Here is a 21,078-nt window from a genome sequence, read left to right as displayed (position 1 = left end):
GTGGGTGCCATGATTGGGTATAAAAGGAGCTTCCCTGAATTGCTCAGTCATTCACAAGCAAAGATGGGGCGAGGTTTGCCTCTTTGTGAACAAGTGCGTGAGAAAATAGTCGAACAGTTTAAGGACCATGTTCCCTCAACATACAATTGCAAGGAATTTAGGGATTTTATCATCTACAGTCCATAATATCATCAAAAGGTTCAGAGAATCTGGAGAAATCACTGCATGTAAATGGCAAGGCAGAAAACCAACATTGAATGCTCGTGACCTTCGATCCCTCAGACGGCACGGCACTGCATCAGAAACCGACATCAATGTGTAAAGGATATCACCACATGGGCTACAGAACACTTCAGAAAACCAATGTCAGTAAATACAGTTTGGCGCTACATCCGTAAGTGCAACTTGAAACTCTACGATGCAAAGCAAAAGCCATTTATCAACAACACCCAGAAACGCCGTCGGCTTCTCTGGGCCAGAGCTCATCTAAGATGGACTGATGCAAATTGGAAAAGTGTTCTGTGGTCCGACAAGTCCACATTACAAATGGTTTTTGGAAATTGTGAATGTCGTGTCTGCCGGGCCAATGAGGAAATGAACCATCCGGACTGTTGTGAACGCAAATTTCAAAAGCCAAAAAGTCTGTCCATCTGTGATGGTATAGGGCTGTGTTAGTGCCAATGGCATGGGTAACTTACACATCTGTGAAGGCACCATTAATGCTGAAAGGTACATACAGGTTTTGGAGAAATATATGCTGCCATCCAAGCAATGTCTTTTTCATGGATGCCCCTGCTTATTTCAGCACGACTATGCCAAACTACATTCTGCACGTGCTACAACAGCGTGGCTTCGTAGTAAACAAATGCAACGTGTGGCGCATCATGAAGCGTAAAATACGACAATGGAGACCCCGGACTGTTGAACAGCTGAAGCTGTACATCAAGGAAGAATGGGAAAGAATTCCACCTACAAAGCTTCAACAATTAGTGTTCTGAGTTCCCAAACGTTTATTGAATGTTGTTAAAAGAAAAGGTGATGTAACAGTGGTGAACATGAATGACCCTGTCCCAGCTTTTTTGGAATGTGTGCCATAAAATTCTAACTTAACGATTATTTGCTAAAAACAATCAAGTTTATCAGTTTGAACATTATATATCTTGTCTTTGTACTGTATTCAATTAAATATAGATTGAACATGATTGGAAAATCATTGTATTCTGTTTTTATTTCTTTAACACAACGTCCCAACTTCATTGGAATTGGGGTTGTAATTAATAACAAAGGTAACACATTTAAAATTGAAATAAAATGTTAAAATAGGTCTTTAACTGAGGTTGCATCAAGTCAGGATGGATTGCTATAATAATCCACTCAACATTATGACAACTAAATCCATAAAAACAAACCACTTTGGCAGTTCATACCTCCCTTTTTGCCAAGTGGAAATCAGAGTTCTGATTATTTTTCTATTATCTTAAGCACCTTGACTTTCTTTGAAAAGGCAGCCAAGTGTGATCACAACTTGCCTTTTTCAAACTCGTCCAAATCGAGATTAGATTGTGATTAATGTTTTTGAAAGCCATCAAACATGAGTGGACAAACTCAAACCAAATCTTTGTTCAACTTGGCAGGCCAAATACCTTAAACAGCCTGTATTATTTAAAATGTATTTTTCAAACTAAACCAGATTCAACAGGAAATTAACACAGACATCACCCTATTTATTAATATGGGGCTTAGGTGAAAATAAGACCTCCTCCAAGGCCAAATGATGTCTTTATTTTTGGACAGAGGCGCAAGTGTGCTCCCAATTGACCTGCAAACCACCAAAATGCTGGAAAACGCACCCTGGCCGAGATATCAAGTGGGGACTTTCGTGGTTCATAAAGGACTGTCAAGGTCATTTTAAACATCATCTGCAAAGAATGACTTAGTTTGGATAACAATGGAGAAATTTATGGCTATATCTCTGTTGGGATGACTTTCCATTCACTCTTTCTTCCAGTTTTGACCATCTTTTTCTTCCCATGTATATTAAGAACAACGGAGATTGTTGTCCCATGGTAAACACAGCCGATACTTGCTCTTGGCCTCTTCGCAGCCTTCCTGACCAGTTTTCTTTCCAGGTATATGAAAAGTATGGGATAATGTTGTGCCATGTAGGACACAGCCAGTATTTACTGTAGGCCTCTTCACAGCCTCTGGGCATGTTATCTTCTCAGGCACATTCAAAATATGTGGGATTGTTGTCGCATGAAGGACCCAGCTAGTATGTCAGCAAAGAATGAGCTATTTTATACAATAAAGGACCGAGACGTATCCCAATGTGCGTTTTGCTACATTTATCTTCACTGACTCCCTTTAACATTCGTCTCCATAATTGAGAAGAGTACCGTAACGTCCAACATGTGATGGTCAAATCAAACGCAGATGTGAGCACTGAGAAGACAACCTCTTCATCTGGTCCTATCTTGTTTTTTTTTAGGAGAACAGACCATGTCATTCCCAGACACGCAGAAGCTTTGATTTATGAAGACAGATCAGCCCGAGAAGCCTCATTTGTCCCACTGTAAAAGCCACTCTTGAACATACATCACGCAGCAAAAAAAAAAAAAAAAAAAAAAAAAAAAAAAAAGGCCTTGACGTAAAGCTTGAGCTTTCTCACTCCCTCTGATGGATAATTCTACTCTAATCACCAAGCGATGAGTTAGAGATACGAGGTCGACCGCATGCTTTCTGATGATTGTCACAACACGTGTGGAGGCAAAAATGCTTTTTTTAAACTGCAAAGTGAGCCGATGTCTTCCTCGACTGCTTTGATATTCAGTTCAGCATGTACTGCAGGGAGGTGAAACGTTGACATCCTACTTGTGAGCAGAAATGTAAAGTTGTGGATTTCATGTGAGTTGTAGAGTGCTTGAAGGAAATCAGAGCATTCGGAGAGAAGTAACTGCATCAAATTACTTTAAAGGGCTCCTTGAAATTGGCTGCTTCACACCAAAATGGCAGACGTCCAATGTGTTTTCAGGCATGGCTTCTTTAGACTTATTTTGTGGAGCTACTCGCGATAGGCATGCTGATTTGTTTTTTTATTCCAAGGTGTTCTACCCAGCCAACAAGTTTGTCTTTGAAGGATTGAATGGCCCTAAAATGGCCACATCAAATCAAAATGGCAGACCTCTGGTGTCTTTTTGGACATGACTACTTGACTTTTTTGTGTGTCCACTTATGACAGACATACCAACCAAATTTCATGTCGCTAAGTGAAAGTGTCTCACGGCGGGTATGTGATTGTTTTACTTATTTTGGGCCATAAGAATAACAACAACAAAGAAAACAAATCAATTTCCAGAGAGGCCTTTGCACCGGTTGATAAAACACAGCAACAGGTATTCAGTTAAGACAAGACACAGCAACAGGACGTGAAAAAGAGCGGCCTGTTTGGTTTGGCTACTCTTAAAAAGATGCATTGCTCAGGAAAACAATGTGTTGGCTCGGAAAAGTCAGACATGAAAGACAAAGAGATTTACCTTTGACTGCTGCAGATGGACGCCATACAAGAGAATATTCCGGAGCTTGGCTGCCGAGGCCAATTCTGCAAAGGCAGTCGGCTCGGCTGCCCATCGATCCAAAGTTCTTAAATGGACCTATAAAAATTGAAAGCAGCATGGATACATTATGCCAATAATTTTGTCCGTAAAGTGGTGAACGAGAGTCACAATACTTGACTCGAGTCCGACTTCAGTCACCAATTTTAGGACGTGGGACAAGCTTGACTAAAAACTTATGAAAGACTCCACTTGACTTTGACTTGATATTCATGAGACAGTATGTGACTTACTCACACCTCTGATAAACTCCATGACTTGAGTCAGATGCACTTTTTTCATTTCAATCCAGTTTTCTTAGACAAACTATTATAATATCAACTGCCAGCCTGCGTTTCAGCCCCAGAGGCTGCTGAGCCACCAACACTTTACGCTGATTGCTACCATGTGACCAAAGCTGAGATAAATAACAGGCGGACTGCTGCTAAACAGAAGGTAAGACAAACATTTTGGCTGCTTCGCTTACAGGCATGAAATTCGGAGGACTGTTTGAAATTTTCTCAAAGCCACAACTACCCGGACTAAAATCATGCTGTTGAAAAGGGTCTGGATCTGTAATATAGGCTGTTTTTTTAACTGTATTACCCTCAAAACATTTGGATTTCATCTTGCCACCTTATCCCATAACCCTGACACATTGCATGAAGAACAGGAAAGATATTTGTCACGTGTGACATACAAATTCCTTCAGCTCCTTGAAATGGTCAGCATCCCAGGTGAAAGTATGTGAAGCATACGGGAGACTGTTGTCATTTAGCATGCAGCCAGTACTTTCTGTAGCCCTCTTCACAGCCTCGCTGACCAGTTTTCCTTCAAGGCATATTACCTCTTTCACTGCCAGCCTTCCCAGTTAATGTGGATATTTGACTTCTAAAGCCGTCAATGGCAGTGAATGTGTTTTAAGAATAAAGGAGATCATTGTCACATGTAGGACCCTGCCAGAAAAGAAAATATGGAAGACTGTTGCCCCTTGTTGGATAGAGCCAGTACTTGCTGTGAGGCCTCTTTGTAGCCTCCTGACTAGTTTTCTTCCCAGGCATATTAAGACAACAGGAGATTGTTGCCCCTTGTAGGAGTCAAATGCAGAACTACTCACCACAATGACAACCACTGGGTGGAGAAGCGTTTGATTAGTCCCCTCCACAGCCGCAAACGTGGCCTCCACTTTATCCAAATCAGAGTCATTCATCTGGAACACAAAGACATTTGAAATCAAGATAACATCTTCAAGAGCAGATGTAATTTTTTCTCTGTTAAGTGGCCAGATAGTAAATTCGTTTGAAGGAACTGATGTTTCCCCTCGTGAAAAATGTAAACGTACAGAAAATTGGATGAAGTTCCAGGCCTTGATCCTGGAGCCGTTGTCTCCTCTCACATCTGGGATGATATCCAGCTCCTGGAAGAGACATTCCCCAAAGTCAAGACTTCCATCGGTATGCATGGATCATGTAAATTTAAGGCGATGCAGACAAGGTTTTAAAGCCTTCTAGTTTGTGTTTTTGTCACCACCTAGTGCTGAATGAGCCCCATCTACTGCAATGTAATCTAACCCATCACCCATCATTTCTAATCCTAATTCTAACCCCTTATCCTAATTTAGAACACTGATCCTAACACAAACCCTGACCCATATCTATAAGCATCCAATTTTATATCCCAACCTCAAAACCCTAAGACCTAACTCAACTCTAAAAGCGACCCCTACCTAAAATCCCTTACCCTAACTCCTATCCTGAAACTGAAACCCCTAAACCCTCAATCCATAACTTCAACTCTAAACCCTAACTCTAATCCAATCCCTTTTAATCCCAACATCAACTCCTTATCCCAAACCGCAAACTCTTAAACTGCAACCCTAACTTTTACCTCAAACACCTAACACTCGTATCCATTACCTAACTCTAACCCGAAACTCAAACCCCTATCTGTTTCATGAAAAGGAAAGAATCCAACAAACAAACCTGGCTGCTCGTCAGTAGATGCACCAATCAATGACAAACACACTGTCAGTGAAGTAAAAGGCACAACACGAAACTAAGTTTAGTTTAGTTTTGACCGTTTCGTTTGGCCTTGGCATAAGAAGCACGTGAGGAGAGGAGAGGAGAGGATATGTCGGTTAAATCTGCTCCTTCATCTTAACACTCAGCGGCAAATACAAACAGACAAAACCACTCAGCATCTGGCATGGCCACACAGTCATTCTCACTTGTAGAATAATACTCAGTGGTTAGAAGTGTTACATTTGGAAAGTCAAACATGTCAGAAATCCTAATTAGTTCTGAAAGATAACACAATCAAAGTGAAAACCATTATGGATTTGAAGGATTAGGAATGGACTGTGTGTAGGTTGGGCACAAAAGAAGAAGTCCAACATGATTTCACTCTTGTTCCTCTCTCGAGGCCACACATTCTGACCCATTGTTGATGCTGCCAAAAAACAATGACATCCCAGACCCTTCTAAGACCTCCTGAACAGCAGATTTAAGGATCTAGTGTACATTTTAAGGATAATTAAGGCCTTGATTTTGGAAACTTTTGAATGATCTGCAGGCACCATGTACCCTCTTGACTTGATACTTGAAATAACTTCCAGCCACGGAAATCCAATCATCATGGTGAATGCGTCTATTTTCCAACAGCGGAAGTTAATTCTTCCGCTTTTCCCTCTCAGCTTTCACCGCTCCCTCCTCAAAAGTGTCAGTCCATCTCCCAAAAAAAAAAAACAAAAAAAAACGGGAGAAACATTTGGCCCCACCAGGCACCTGAGCGTAGGCGGGAATGTCTCCAATCAGACGCCGCTGACCCCAATCTACTTCTGGGACCCTATCCAGGCCGCCTGACATGAGCGGATGAAAGGCTTGGAGAGGCTTGAAAGGCGCTAAGGACGGATGCGTGTTGGGATCACGTAATTGCAGCGGTGGTCAACTGGTCTAAGAAACCTGACTTTGTGCATGTAATTTGTACGCCATAACATAAACGGGATGGGACGGAGTTACGTACACCGTGAACATTACAGGTCTGTGGATGGTCTACAGATGTGCCCCAACATCATCTGATAGCAGAAATGAGAGTAAGTCACATACAGTATGTGCAAGTAATAAGTCACTCTCAAGTCTTGACCTTCAAGTTTCAAGCAAGTTACTGTGGATCAAGACATTACTTGGGTTAAGCAAGTCATAAATTAAGTTATACAATCTTCAGTACAACATATATTTGCACATTAGCCACTAAGAACCCGGTATCTTTGCTGGGATTTTCTATATTAAAATTCAATTGCAATCTGAATCAAATCTGGATTAAATTCAGTTTGACTTTCTTTCCAAACAAAACAAATGGAAAAATACAGATTTTCACATGTATACAGGTAAATCTCGTCAAGTCATGTAGTTCAAGTCACAGTCGAGTCGAGTCTAGGGCTGGGGCTATCGAACATTTTTAGAATCGATTATTCTACCGATCATTCCAGTAATTGCATTAAACAACAATAACAATACAATATGTATGTGAGGTGCAGGTATTATTTTTGTTCACTTGGGGTCGCCATCTTCATGTTGTACTCTTGTCGTATCTGTGACTTATGTGTGTGGCTTTAACAGGCGGGGCCTGGCCTGGTGAGTGATGTGGGAGTTAGCGAATGAGAGTGTGAAGTATGCTGTTGTAAGCTCAGGTTAGCATCTGATTGTTAACTGGCAAAGCGTTAGCCAGTCTGCGCATTGACCCTAACCCTGGGCATCAGTTGTAGCCGTGCTGGTAGTGTATAAATGTGCTTATTCTGTGTTTAGTTTGTTAATGTTTGTTCAGTACAGCGATTGAAAGTGCACTGGCGGCTGTGTTTATCCTTGACCACTTGTGGGGGGCATTACAACACGTTCTAACTAGTGGTGGTAAGCTATATTAAATTAGCTAACGATGGTAGACATGCTGTTGTCAGTTCTATTTAAGGTGTGAAATGATGTGAAACATTGGACATTCTCATTCTTTTACACTTTTTCCAACGTGAGTCTGCAGTAACATAAGTCCATGTGGAAAAATGATCATTGAGAAGCTTCGAGGCAGAGATTTTACAATTTAATTATTGTAGTTATTCGAATAATTGCTGTAGGCTGAGTTGAAAATGCGGATTTTCAAACGTAAACAGACAAAACTGACAAAAGGTCGACTCAGGAATACCAAGTCCAAGTCAGGTTGAGTCACTCATAAGTTATAGGCCAGCAAGTTCCAAGTCCTAAAATTGGCAACTTTAGTCCAACTCGAGTCAAATCATGTGACTGGAATCCCCCACCTCTATCTGCTAGGTCGTAACATGAGCTGGTAGGCTACGAAGGCCGCACACACCACAATTAATCAAACAATAGTGCCGCGGTTCGACAAATGTGACGGCCATCTGCTCTCCTGCATGCATACAGACACACTTCATTACATGTTTGACCACAGACAGGCCGGTTGTTTCTCCAGCGGACCACCCAGATGCCGCTCATATTAACATGCGCTCATTGATGCTCATAGTACGTAGGAAAATAGACTGGTGCCTGCGACACAGACATGTTAATGGCTACCATTTTACATACCATTTCTAGGTTACAAAAGGCCTTGTAGAGGGAGTCGGCCAGCATCCTAGCATGCGAACATCCACCTGTGATGATGCAGGCCGACCGAGATAATGTGTCTGGAAGGAAAGGACGCAACAAGACAGACAACATGAGTTCAGTAAACCAGGGGTTATCAAAGTTGTTGGGTCCAAAAATGCAAATCCAGAGTTATGAGCTGACGGTTGGTAGCTATTTTGCTTTGAGTTGCAAGCCAAAATCTGATGTAAAAGAAATTTTCTGGTTCTCTTCATTAAAATCATGCAACAAAATAATTGTGGTATCATTTGGGGGGCTGGAACTAATTAATGGAATTTCAATTATTTTCAATGAGGAAAATTGCTTTGACATAAAAGTTTCGAGTTTGGTCACAGAACAGGTTGAACTCTCAGTTGTCAAGGTACTATTGCAGGTGAATTCGGGAAGAGCGAATCATGACTAGGGGGGTTTCAATGTAAAGAAATCTGACACAAACACAAAAAGGCTCCACACTTCATCACATTGACAAAGGTGAGAACTTTGCGACACACTCTTCCACTGCAGAAATCGTAGCCGCGTTGGTGTTTTCACCATCAAACAGCTGATTGTTGCCACAGGTGTTCTCTCTTGTATTCAGATCATTTCGCACCCTGTGTGACCCTCTGAGATGGTTCCACTCGTACATCTGGCCCAAAGAAAGCAAGCACTGCTCATGTCAGAGTGTTTAATCATTATTACCATTAACAATCACGTTTAGGAGCCGGTGTTTGTTCATTGTAAAATACGAACGCGAATGAGTCAATGACTACGCTGTTTATGTATTAAATCGTATTTTGGATGTTAAAATCAAACTTCCATGGATCAAATACAGATTGCATGCAGTTAAAATTGCAAGATGGCCGACAACTATTGATGATTTATTGTGTTTACATACATGATCTTCGACTTCATGTTGTTTATAAATTGTATGGTAATTTTTTTTTTTTATTGAACTGAAATCTGGATTAAATGTGGTTTGACATTACCCTTCATACCCACAGAACAAGTTTATTTTATTGATTTATTTATTTTTTAACTTTGGCCATTAGAAACAATGCAGAGTATGAGTATTTATATCCCGCCGTTGCCATGTTACTTAGATTACATGAACTGAAATGTGGTTGAAATCTGGATTATATGTGGTTTGAAATGACCCTGCATAGACAATAGGAATGGGAATTGATAAGAATCAAGGAACTCTGATTCCATTATCAATACTGCTTATGGATCCGATTCCTTATCGATTCTCTTATTGATTCTCATTTGGTGAGGGAATGGAATAATAAAATATTTGACCTCTTTAATATATTCAATTTGGGACACACCATTCATGCAGGAAAATGCATTTTATCCAGTATGCACTTATAATATGTAATCTATCTTTAGGAAAAAAAAAAAATAATTTGAATGGGTGACGTACTTCTCAAAAGACACCAAAAAGCTCAATGACGTTTTTGCATATTTTAAATTGTCCAATTCCACTTTTATTAGTCCAGAGAAAATGAAATATTTTGGTTTTTAATCCCAACTGATTCAACAACGTCAAACATTGAGACTAAAAAGTCAAAGGAGAGCTAATTTATCATTCCTGCCAGGATATCAGATCTCGTTTCATCCACCATGTAAAGATTTATTTTCACTGGATAAGTTTCCCAATAGATTTTAGAAATTACAATTACAATCAATGGAGATTCAGTATTTTTCTGACATTCTACGTGGATGGGCAACATTCAATGGAAACATCCTTGAAATCTATACTCTATATATTTTTTAATCAACATTGATAGACAGGAACCATACAATATATGTTGAGGGTACGTAGCTCACCTTTAATGACTGACTCTGCAGCAGCCAAATCCCTTTTGTAGGTGACCTGGAGTACATCAAATTGAACCAATTTACCCATCAGCAATTCAGTACAGTAACGTGGGAACCAATGTGAGCAAGTCACCTTCCACAACGTGGGCGGGCCCTCGATGAGCTTGGCGTTTGTGCCACAGTACTGCAGCACCAGATGGAGACACTCGGTACCAAAGTCAAAGTCGGCCTCGGTGCACTGAGGAGGATAAGTGACGACATCATAACGAAAACTCTAGTACTAGTCGTCGTTCCCACAGAGCAGATAGAATGTGTATGCCTGTGAGTACGGTTGTATGCCATGCTGATCCGTGTGCATTAAAGTAGAACTTGTTTCAAGGTCTCCAATGGTTTCCATTAGCCCATCTATGTAGTCGGGGCACCCCTGTAGTTTAAAAAGTTTAAATCCTGCGGAAGGCTTGAAACTATAACCCAGAAAAGTAATTTCACCTATCGCGGGTGAGTCTAGACCAGGTGTATCAAACTCATTTTTGTCACGGTTTCCCTCAGAGGGCCGTTGACTGTGAAACCATATAACTGTTTAGTCACCTCATAATACTATTACATACACACAACAAATTGATGGATACCTAGTTTTGAAATCAGAAGTCAAGGGTAATAGTTTGTTCAACTTAGTTACTGTAAACAGAAAATGCTTGCAATAGCTCAACAATACTATTTATTATATAGGAGAATTTGAGCAAGAATCATCTGTGTCAACTTGATTTACTTTCGCAGGCAACATAAAATGAGTTGGCGGGCCAAATTTGGCCCCCGGGTCTTGAGTTTGACACCTGTGGTCTAGACTGTATCCCTCGCGATAAACGGGGGCTTGTTGTGTAAAAATGACCGAGCCAAAAGAGAAGCCTAGCCAAATGCTTAATGCCCATTAAGTTGCACACGCAAAACACTGCGTCACATAAAAAGGAAAGATGAATAAAGCACATCAAAGAAGCTGTTTGCAAGCGGAGAATTGATGTCTGCTCATGCATCATCCTGTTGTCTTGTGAAAACACTCTTGAAAATGTGTCTGCTGATATTTCACCAGAGCGTCTCGCTAAACTGGCGCCTTTCATCCTGCTGTCGTCATCAGAGGAACACAAAGAAAACATCATCATTGGCAGCAAGCACCACATCCTTTACTTCTCTTGACCAGGAAGGATATTTTCCCACGTTTCTAAAAAGTCTACTTTTTACCTCCACCAAGGAGGATACAAGTCCGTCTCGTCCAGAGGAGGGCAGAGGACGGCCCAGGGGCCAAAAGCGGCCTGCTCCTTCCTTAACTGCGGCGCACCAAGCGTTTTCAAGATTAAGACTCCTGTAATATTTGTGGCATTCATTTAAGAATTTTTTGCCCCTTTAGCATGGGTATATTTAAATATATGTATTTATTTTGTGGATTCATTTATCTCACCAAATAATGTGCTAATTAATTATAAAAGGTCAAATGAACAATCATGAATGATACAATTAAATAATGAGAATTATTTTATTTATGAGTATTTTGAAATACAAGAATTATTTATATGTGTACAAATTAAGTACATGTGTTTGTAGAATGTAGAAAATGAATAAATATTTTACATACACATTTTGCTCACTCGTGAGCTAGGTCATTTGCAGATGTGGTTAAAAAAGAAAAATGTGTATGTAATTAATAATAATAATAATAAAAATCCATTCTCAAGTTTAATTTCACTATTCATAATTAACTGATTATTTAATAAAATAAATAAGAATGATGTATCTGTATTGTTGTTTTCATTTACTCCAAATTAATAAGATGAATTTAAACAAATACATTTGATGGAAACTGATGAAATGTCATAATTTTCCTACCCCTGTGCTAGACCTTTCATTTCCATTACGTTAAATATTTAATCATATATCAAATATTTTATTTTATTATTTACAATGAATTAAAAAAGATATTTTGTATTTTAACCATGTGAAGCACTTTGAGTCCTCTCTGTGTGAAACGCTATATCAATAAAATTAACTTACAACACAATAATTAAGAGTAGGTTAATTAATTGAGGCATACGACTTTGGCCACCAAACCCTGGTGTCGTCCTCGCCTAGCGTGTTCCTAGTCTAGCATACCCTCTTGTAGGCTCTCTGGATGATGCTGTACATGAAGGCCTGAGGCATCTCGCTGGCTCTGTACTTGGCTCGCTCCAGCGAGTGGTCAAGGAAGCCCTCCGATGTGGTGGCGATCACCGTGGAGACGAGCGGTCGGATGGCCCCCGAAGCCTGAGGGAGGGGAACAGTACGTGGACGGCAATCGGCAACAGAAGGCAAGTTGACTCAGTTTTGTTGTCGTTACATACAGGACTTTTGACTCCATATATGACACTTTGCTACAGTGTAATGTAGGCCCAATTTGACCATTTTCACATAGGTGTGTACTCACTTTTGTTGCCAGCAGTTTAAACACTAATGGCTGCGTTGACTTTTGTGTGGCCACCATTATTATAATAGTAAAAAAATATTTGTTTTCAGACATGATTATTAACTGTGCATATTAACATAACTACAATTGCTCAATTTTCACTATTGCGTTCACGTTGCACACTACATGACGGTTGTGATTTCTACATTATTATTATACTCACTCCATGTTCCTGGGCAGCCATGGTTACCCGATACAGTAGGTCCTCCTCAACAAAAGGTCGCACGGCGTCATGAATGATGACCACCTTGTTCTCCTTCTCCTCTTCTGCCTCCTCCTCCTCTACCTCACCCAGAGCCATGACGCCGTTGCAAATGGACCTGTGACGCGTGGAGCCACCCGGCACCACCCGGACCTTGTCGTGCCGGAAGCGCCCAATGATGGCCGCCATCAGGTCCATGTTTTCTTTGGCCACGACAACCACAATGCTGCGGATCCATGATACCCTGCGAGGAGACGCCATTGCTCAGTAGTCACTGGTCCGTTTTTAGAGGCTATGGGCTTTTTCACACCGCGCTTAGCAGGGCGCTGCGCACTGTCGACGAAACCATTCATTGTCTATGTGCTGTGAAGGGCGACAATAGAACGCCGTGGGTGTTTGCTGTCACGGCGCCGTGCCCAAGGCGGCGGTGACGTCAGATGGCGCTTCCAAAGGACCATGTGCATGGCAACGCATTGAGAATTTCCAGTGGAAAGGTTACGTTGGGTACGAGTTTCCAGTGTCCGTTTGTTTCAAGCTACTGGGATGCCATCTGGCGGAAAAATAAACTTGTTCTTAAATTGTGTGACTCATGGGGCTTCGTAACAGGCATACAGTAAAGGCTTGTGCGTAGGTAACTGAAAAATGTATTTTAGTGGCTTGGTGATGAAATGTTGCATCCACAATGTAATGGAATCTCTCTCTAATAAGGCAACATGCACCAATTATTGGCCAAATTCATTGTCCACTTGGACACATTAAATTAAATGCCTCCTTTAAAATAAATAAATAAATAAAAGTCAATTTAGTGTAGCAGTATGCATATTTACCAAATGCAGAGCAGATGTGGCATCTGTAAAGCTGACTTGGTGTAAAAATGTGTCTATAATTCTTGCTCCTCGCGCTATTTTGACAAAAGCAAGCCACGGACATGTTAAAACAGCTGGGAACTGTTTTAAAGAGTGAAAATGCATATGCCTCCTTCAGATATGAATAGGTAGTGTGTGTGAATGGCAAGAAAACAAAAGAATGAATGCAGGTTTTTGTGGTGCATACAGTTGCATACAGCGCCTTATAATTACGTATAATTATGGGAACTGGGAGTAACCTTTCACAGGTAAAAATATTTTGGGGACATTAAAAAAAAATGTCATGTATTGATAGAATATGCTTTGGCGTTGACAAAAAAAAGTAAACCTTATGAAAATCGGTTGCGAAATAAGCAAGTTACGATTTAACTTCAATGTCCATGCATTGCCTTTGATAGGAATGTCGACCTCCCCAACATGGCCGCCAAGTAGGCAGGTGTTAGCCAGGAGGCTACAACACCCTGGCGTATCTTGTATATCTATGATGCTATCATGACGTTTAGCATTGTCAGCTACTGAACCGCTGGCTTGACTTACACCGTTTAAAACGCCGACATACGAACAATGTTTCCCAATTAAAAGTGTGACAATACCTCTCAAAAGCCTGAATGGTGTAGCTTATAAGCGGTCGACCCAGTAACAAGCAAAACTGTTTGGGTGTCTGCAGTCCGGTCCTCTCTCCGCTGCCACCGGCAGGGAGAACCACAAAGACTGGGAAGTCCACGCCAACTCTGGCCTGCGCGTGGCCGCTCTTCCCGCATTGGCTGGCTAGGAAAGTCCCAGGATTCGCGGGCCTTGCTGGGTCCTCGCTTGACATGTCGACGTGGGGCGGGTCCATCATCTACTTGGTGGAATGTCACGACACTCCAATCCCGAAAAGTCCCATTTGATAGAAGAGGTAAGTATCACTAACTTGGACGATTTTGTATATTACATTTCAGCTCAACATTTTACTTCCGCCTAAGACATTCAAAACAATACGCGTTTGATATCTCATAGTACAAGTACAGTACTTTATATGTATCTCGCAGGAGTCTCTCTGTTTCATATTTAACTATGTAAACACATTTTTTATTTTGTAAACTGTATTCTGGTAATAAAATACAACGACAATTCCCCATGATATGATCACAAAATAATGTAAATCTTCGAGCCACCACGATCAAAAATATTTCTAGTGCTCTAGAAATAAACTAAACATTTTTTTTGGGTATGAGTTAACTACAAAATGTAGTTAATAACAGTAACACATTATTATTTCCGCTTAAAATTGAGTGATTTCAGCGAGCTTTATAAACAGAAAGAGGCTTGTTCGATATTGTCGCGAGATTCCAGCGAGCCTGTATTACGCACATCTCGCGATAGGATAGAACCGCTTTCTTTTAGCTTTGACAAAAATGACAACAGTGGACCAAAAAAAAAAGTTAATTTTACATTCTACATTCCTATTTCGAATAATATGTACAGCTATAGTCTCGCTTGACGATAGAACGTTTTTTTAATTATTATTTTTTTTAAACATGTACTTCACTATCACAACTGCAGTCTCGGGAGATGTTATATCATCTCACTTGTCTCTTATTGGTGATATTAACAATAATGATGACAATGAACAAATTAAAGTTAATTTTACTTTCTACATTCATATTTGGAGCATTATGCACAACTGTAGTATCATGAGATGATGGAATACTTGTCTCTTACTGGTGACATTAACAATAATGACGACAGTGGACCAAAAATAGTTAATTTTGCTTTCTTTTTCCCTATTTGGAAAGTATCACATTTGTGTTTGTGATATTAAACTTGTTTGACTCTCACTTTATGGGATTTAAAACTTTATTGGTGAAGCCTTTCTACATATTAGAGCCAAATAGAATATATTTCATCATTATTTTTATACACATGGGCACAGAAATAAAAGAAAAATGCAAAAAAGGAAAACAAAGTAATTTGACTTATTTATGTAAGCGTACACAATTTACACAAGTATGGCTTAAAGCTAGAGTTACAAATGGGTGGGGTTTGGAAATTTCCGAAAAGTTGCCGGATGAGGAATTTAGGAGATATTACACAATGGAAACATTTCATGGGAATTATTGGGAATTTATGGGGATTCAATGTTATTGAGGGTAATTTCATGGAAAGGATAAATATAGGCAAGCATAAATATACACATTTTCATATTAAATTTATATTTTCATTTTCCCCCCAACTCTGTTTAAGTTTCTTATTAAGAGCCAACCTTCAATTTGGTAAATTTCTTGTTTATTTCCATAAATCCGTGTTAATTCTCATGAAAGGTTTCCATCTTTGAAAATTCCAGGAATAATGCAACCCTATTTAAAGCTGCTTGGTGCTGTTTGCTGGTGTTGGACATGGTCACATAAAACAAAAACAAACAAACAAAAAACTTTAGCAAAGCTACATGGCTACATTGGACATGCATTGTTCACATCCAGTCTCAATACAATGTTTGTTCACATTATAAAAATGGCAAAGAAGTCTTTATATCTCCTCAAGTTTGGCATAAATCAAGTCCAGCCCATTGAGAGATGTAATCCAGATAGACCTTTTTCACCAAGATGTCGCATGTACTTTCAGGTGGCAGAAGCTTTAGCAATCTCCGATGGCACCACTAGTAAACAGAATCTTCTGTGTCATTTGACCAAGGCAGAGCCATTGCGAAAATGGGGGAGGGTGGGATGGCTTGAAGGATGATTTTAGCCTTCTTTAGCACTGTAGTTTGGACGTGTGAAGTGTGAATTGAAAAGAAGACATTACATTAGGTAAAGTGAGATGGAAAGCCGTCCGTAATTTGCATTTCAACCGGTAGACTAAGTTGATTCAAAAATAGATGTGATGAAAATTCCGGCATAGTAAAATGATCATTAAGGAACTGGCTAATTAAGTTTTCTGTTGCTCGGATTAATAGTACGGATGTGCTCCTATGCTGAAACAACCCAAGCAAACATTTTCAACATACTGTACCTGTGAGAAAATGTCTTCTCCAGACCTGGTGATGGAGGTTTGTTTACAAGTCTGTCTCTTCGAAAGTGGCTATTACGGCTTGCAAGCTTCTCTGTAAAATTATAGCTAGTTTTTGCTCACACGATCGGTATTTGTTGGTGGACCATGTTGGATCCAGATGCAGGCTTGAAATGGAAATAATACAGTCGTAGACCGCCTTGTGTTCATTTTTTTTGTTTTTGGTTTTTTGTTTTTTTTGTGTATGACCGTCATCATTTAATATCATCTGTTAGATATTTTCCACTTGCAATAGATGTGCTGATCTGAGGGCTAAAAAGCTGACAGAGTATAGAGAAACCTTGAATTGAGTGGAAAAGATACGACACGATGACAAAGTGGACGCCTTGAACAACTACAATCCTTCAAAATTCAAACATCTCTCCCTGCATAACTTTGTGCAAAGACAAGTGGAAAAAAATGAGACTTCGCTTAATGACCTGGAATAGTTGACAGCTTGGCATACTTCAGCTAAGTCCGGAAAAACCTTGCCTAACATTACATGACATTAGCCTCAAGGCTAGATAGCGGTTAGCATAGTAGGAGTCAGCGTCCATTCCGCCGACCACATAACGCTCCATTTCTATTTCTGTTTGTATGTATGTTTAATATAATACCACGGCAACAGTGGACCAATAGCCAATGTAAGATATGTATTTTATGAATCTGCGTTTACTTAAGAGTAGCTTACTGAACTAAAATGTAAACATCGGAAATGGAGACATGTACTATATGTACAGTATGTAACATGCGTTTTCTTACGTTACTAAGCATTAAAGCTTACCCTCGTGTTCAGAACAAACACAGATGTATGGACTGGGTATGATTGTGAGGTTGGCTCTGCTGTGTTGTTAAAGCCACAATTGCTATCTTTTCCTTGACAAATGTTCTGTCTTCTCGCCCTGATTCATTATTATTAATTAGTGCCAGTTAATGGTGAAATGAGAGAGATTTTATCCCTCCCACCCTTATTTTGATAGCAAAACACTGCACAGTAATTCAGCGTTTTTTTGACGTCTCCTATCGAATTTGTCTATTCAAAAACTCCAAAGCTACTGGAACAAAACAATGCGTTGACCCCCAACATGGCCACTGCAGGCGTGTCCAGAGGTGGGTGACGTCACAAGAAAACTAGGTATTCATGACATTTTTTTTTTTTTTTTTTTTTATATAAAGGAAATCAAACAAAACCATAAACCTTTCGTAGAATTTCTGGTGGTGCAAACGCAACAAGTTTTTGTTGTGGTTTTCAGTTCAGGACAGTGGTAATCACTTGCATTCTGCCACCATGAAGTACGCCCCTGCCTATTATTTACAAGCAAGATGAAATGGTCTCAAAGACTGGGAGTCCTCATGGTCCAGTCTGGTGCCAGTTCTGGCTCATGTGCTTCTTTCCCAGCGACTTCCTGCTGTTGGAATTGTGCAGGATCTGCGTCTGGGGTGGCGTCAGAACCCCCAACTTGTGTCCTGACTGGTTGTGCTGCCTGGAGAACCTCTTGCATTTACATGAGGTCACCACGGTGATTTTGTAGGTTCTGATGCTACCGTCGTGGCACTGCAGCTGGATGCGCTGAGTACGGGTTTTGTCGTTAACGCAACGCCAGTCTGGGCTGGTGCTGATACCGGTGCTGCGGCGAGTCCAGAACTTTCTGGACAGTTGGGCGCCGCCAATCCAGTTGTGAAGCATCTGAGTCGGGAGACACTCGCCGGCGCACACCAGCTCCTTAATGGGGTGGATGCTGGTACAGTGGCCGTCAGAGATGTACTTGGTGGACCTCAGTTCTCTGCAGCCCATCTGGCTTCGCTCTGAGGGAACATACCCACAACTCAGCTCAATAAATAGCCGCAATACGACAACTCACCATGATGTCACACATTCAGGGTCATGGTAGACTAGCATCGTTTGTAAACAAGCGTAGCCTAGCATTGACTTTTTCTTGGTGACTGATGCTGTTTGGCTTACAATCTACAAATACCATACTCCTAAAAGTACAGTTATTTATCGTTTTACCCCCAGTCGAGGCCATCAATTAGGGCACAGGACCCCCAAACTGCTTAGTCCAAACACTCGGTATACAGTTAAAAGCCCTAAAAGTTGAGGTATTAAATCAAACGGTAAATGTAATGTAATTTTTTTCCCTTTTTCTTCAAGTTCGCTGGAGGCTGCAGATTGTCCCCTGCTGTAACTCAAACCGGCATCCATTCATAACATCACACGCCTCCCTGACAATGGCTGCCGCTCCGTGACAGTGTTTGATGAATGGAGAGAATGACTTCACGACGGGAGCTGTCATCCCTGAACGGCTGACGTCAAGTAGGACTTCTTTTTCTCTCTTTTTTTTTTTAATTTTTATTTATTTTTTATTTTATTTTTTTTTACACTTATATTCCATCTATAAATGCCCAAATTATTTAAAGTAGCAGGGCTCATGGTCTGAATTCATGGAATAGAAAACTTCCCAGGAATATTTGACAGGCCACAAATGCTCCTCATAATAATAATAATAATAATAATAATAATGTGTTAGTCCGCAATACTACTCCAAAAATAAAAAATAAAAATGAAAAAAAGTATAATCCTGTACTACTTCAGGCTCTGTTGACTGTCTCCTGTTTTTGGCAACCCTTATCTAGCTACAATAAAGGGTCAAAATATTAGAAACCCCCCCTACAAAAATCATATTAGCACCTGTCTGACAGTGTCAATCAAAAGTGAGTTTGTAAAGGCAGAAGCATGTATTCGATTGTGCAGGTGTATCTTATGCTATGACTGTGAAGGCTTTTTATAATTAAAGATATATATAATATTTTTATTTTTTAACTTATTCACTTTTTTGTATTATAGTTTTTTTATACTGTACATGTTTGGCAATAGGCTGTATGATTATTTACAGTACAGTATACTATGATCAGCTTTCATATAGATGTAAGAGTCAAATGATCTCAATTTTGTCAAATGAAATTGATTTAAACGTTAGTTAATCTGGTTATTAGTTGCTAGTTAATCCGGCCCACCGATAATTTAAATTATCAAAAATCCTGTCATGTATGTTGGATTATTTTAGCCATTTTTTTACTTTAATTTATTTACTTCCAATGTATTTATTAATTTTCCACATTGAATCATTGGTTAATTGATTTCTTGAAAATAGAAATATGGTTGAAATCAACAATTCTACATATACATTAACATTTTTGTATTTTTTTTAAAATTAATGGTAATTAATTAAACAATAGAAATTAATTCTATTAAAAAATATATATTTTGCATGTACATTAAACATTTTTGTATTTGGTTAATCATGAATTGTAAATAATAGACTACAAATGAGAATTAATTATTATTAAACAGTAACAATTTAAAATATACAGTATATACAGTAAGTACATCGAGCATTTTTGCATTTATTTTATGAAATTATTCATTAGGATTAAATTAATTATGAATAATAAAATAAAACAATTACAATGAATTATTTAAACAATTTATTTTGCATACACATTTGAACAGTTTTTTCCTTTTTTTTTAAACCTCATCAATGAAGCAAGACTAATCAACACGTATACTCGACAATACTTGTCTAAGTGTTACTACTGCTATTAATTTTTATTAATTTATCTAATTATTTTATTATACAGTACGTAATTTAATAAAACATTTGTAAAAGCAGCCATTTTACATATATAGTCAACATTTTTGTATTAGTTTTATTACGTGAATTATAAATAATATATATAATAAAAGAACATTGGAACAAATTGTTATTTAAAAAACAAAACTATTTTAAATATTTTAGAAAAACATAAATATTTTTTCATTTTTGTATTTTATAAAAAAAATGTTAACTGGCCCATCTGTCAGTTTTCAAAATGAAATGTGGCCCACTCTGGAGTTAATAACATCAAATATTTTTAAAACAGGTATTTTATGCAATTTACAGTAAAATTGTGTTTTTACTTTTGCTCTTATTAAGTACATTTCAGTCTTTACCGTTTTATTTAGGTAAAGGAGTTGAAGAAGTATTTCTACCTTTACCAGAATATCTGCATTTGTACTTAAGTACAGAGTGTGAGTACTCTTGCCCCCATTGACTCTTAGTAACCATATCATCCATGAAATGAAGCTCCTCTGTGCAAAGACACATGCAAACCAAAACAATACAAGTTATCGAAAAATGACTAAATAAATAAATGAAAATTCTATTCAATTTAGGAGTCACATCAAAGCCACCCTGGTTCTCCCGTGCTTTGTCTTACCGCCTCCGTCCCGTCCTGCTGCTCTCCCGCCGGCCCGCGCCCGGTTCAGGGACACGTTTCCCGGCTTCACGTCTTCCTGCGGTGGGCCCGCATGGGGTAAGAGACTGCCTGCATGCTCCGTGGCGTCGTTGTGGAGGGCCTGGCTGCTCCTCAGGAGGATACAAAGTAAAACCAGCGAGTGTGAGAAGGACTCTTGGTGCAT

General features: G+C 39.4%; 2 protein-coding genes and 1 long non-coding RNA gene across 4 annotated transcripts in view; 1 reads left to right on the top strand and 2 right to left on the bottom strand.

Annotated features, from left to right (window-relative positions):
• The window catches only part of crppa (CDP-L-ribitol pyrophosphorylase A), a 27,719-nt gene extending 12,823 nt beyond the window's left edge, over positions 1-14,896 (bottom strand). The window contains exons 1-9 of one of the 2 annotated variants that reach the window (XM_061674811.1): positions 14,186-14,896; positions 12,688-12,970; positions 12,176-12,325; positions 10,167-10,271; positions 10,043-10,088; positions 8,180-8,277; positions 4,933-5,007; positions 4,708-4,800; positions 3,534-3,650 (exon numbers count right to left, since the gene is read on the bottom strand). In XM_061674811.1, coding sequence (XP_061530795.1) covers positions 3,534-3,650; positions 4,708-4,800; positions 4,933-5,007; positions 8,180-8,277; positions 10,043-10,088; positions 10,167-10,271; positions 12,176-12,325; positions 12,688-12,970; positions 14,186-14,433 — 1,215 coding nt within the window. In that variant the 5' untranslated portion in view covers positions 14,434-14,896. The remainder of the gene's footprint in view (positions 1-3,533; positions 3,651-4,707; positions 4,801-4,932; positions 5,008-8,179; positions 8,278-10,042; positions 10,089-10,166; positions 10,272-12,175; positions 12,326-12,687; positions 12,971-14,185) is intronic. The other variant, XM_061674812.1, reaches the window with a different exon arrangement.
• Positions 14,114-20,935, top strand: LOC133401617 (uncharacterized). The gene is made up of 3 exons (XR_009768448.1): positions 14,114-14,490; positions 18,772-18,933; positions 20,833-20,935. It is a non-coding gene; the product is annotated as an uncharacterized LOC133401617 (long non-coding RNA).
• Positions 17,958-21,078, bottom strand: sostdc1a (sclerostin domain containing 1a). The gene is made up of 2 exons (XM_061674814.1): positions 20,877-21,078; positions 17,958-18,425 (listed from the first exon to the last, which is right to left on the bottom strand). The coding sequence occupies exons 1-2, from the start codon at positions 21,076-21,078 to the stop codon at positions 17,971-17,973; spliced, it is 657 nt and encodes a 218-aa protein (XP_061530798.1). The 3' UTR covers positions 17,958-17,970.

The sequence above is a fragment of the Phycodurus eques genome, chromosome 4 (genome assembly GCF_024500275.1).
Source record: "Phycodurus eques isolate BA_2022a chromosome 4, UOR_Pequ_1.1, whole genome shotgun sequence".
Lineage (NCBI taxonomy): Eukaryota > Metazoa > Chordata > Actinopteri > Syngnathiformes > Syngnathidae > Phycodurus > Phycodurus eques.
Note: the sequence above shows the minus strand (reverse complement) of the source record. Positions and strands in the feature narration are given on the sequence as shown.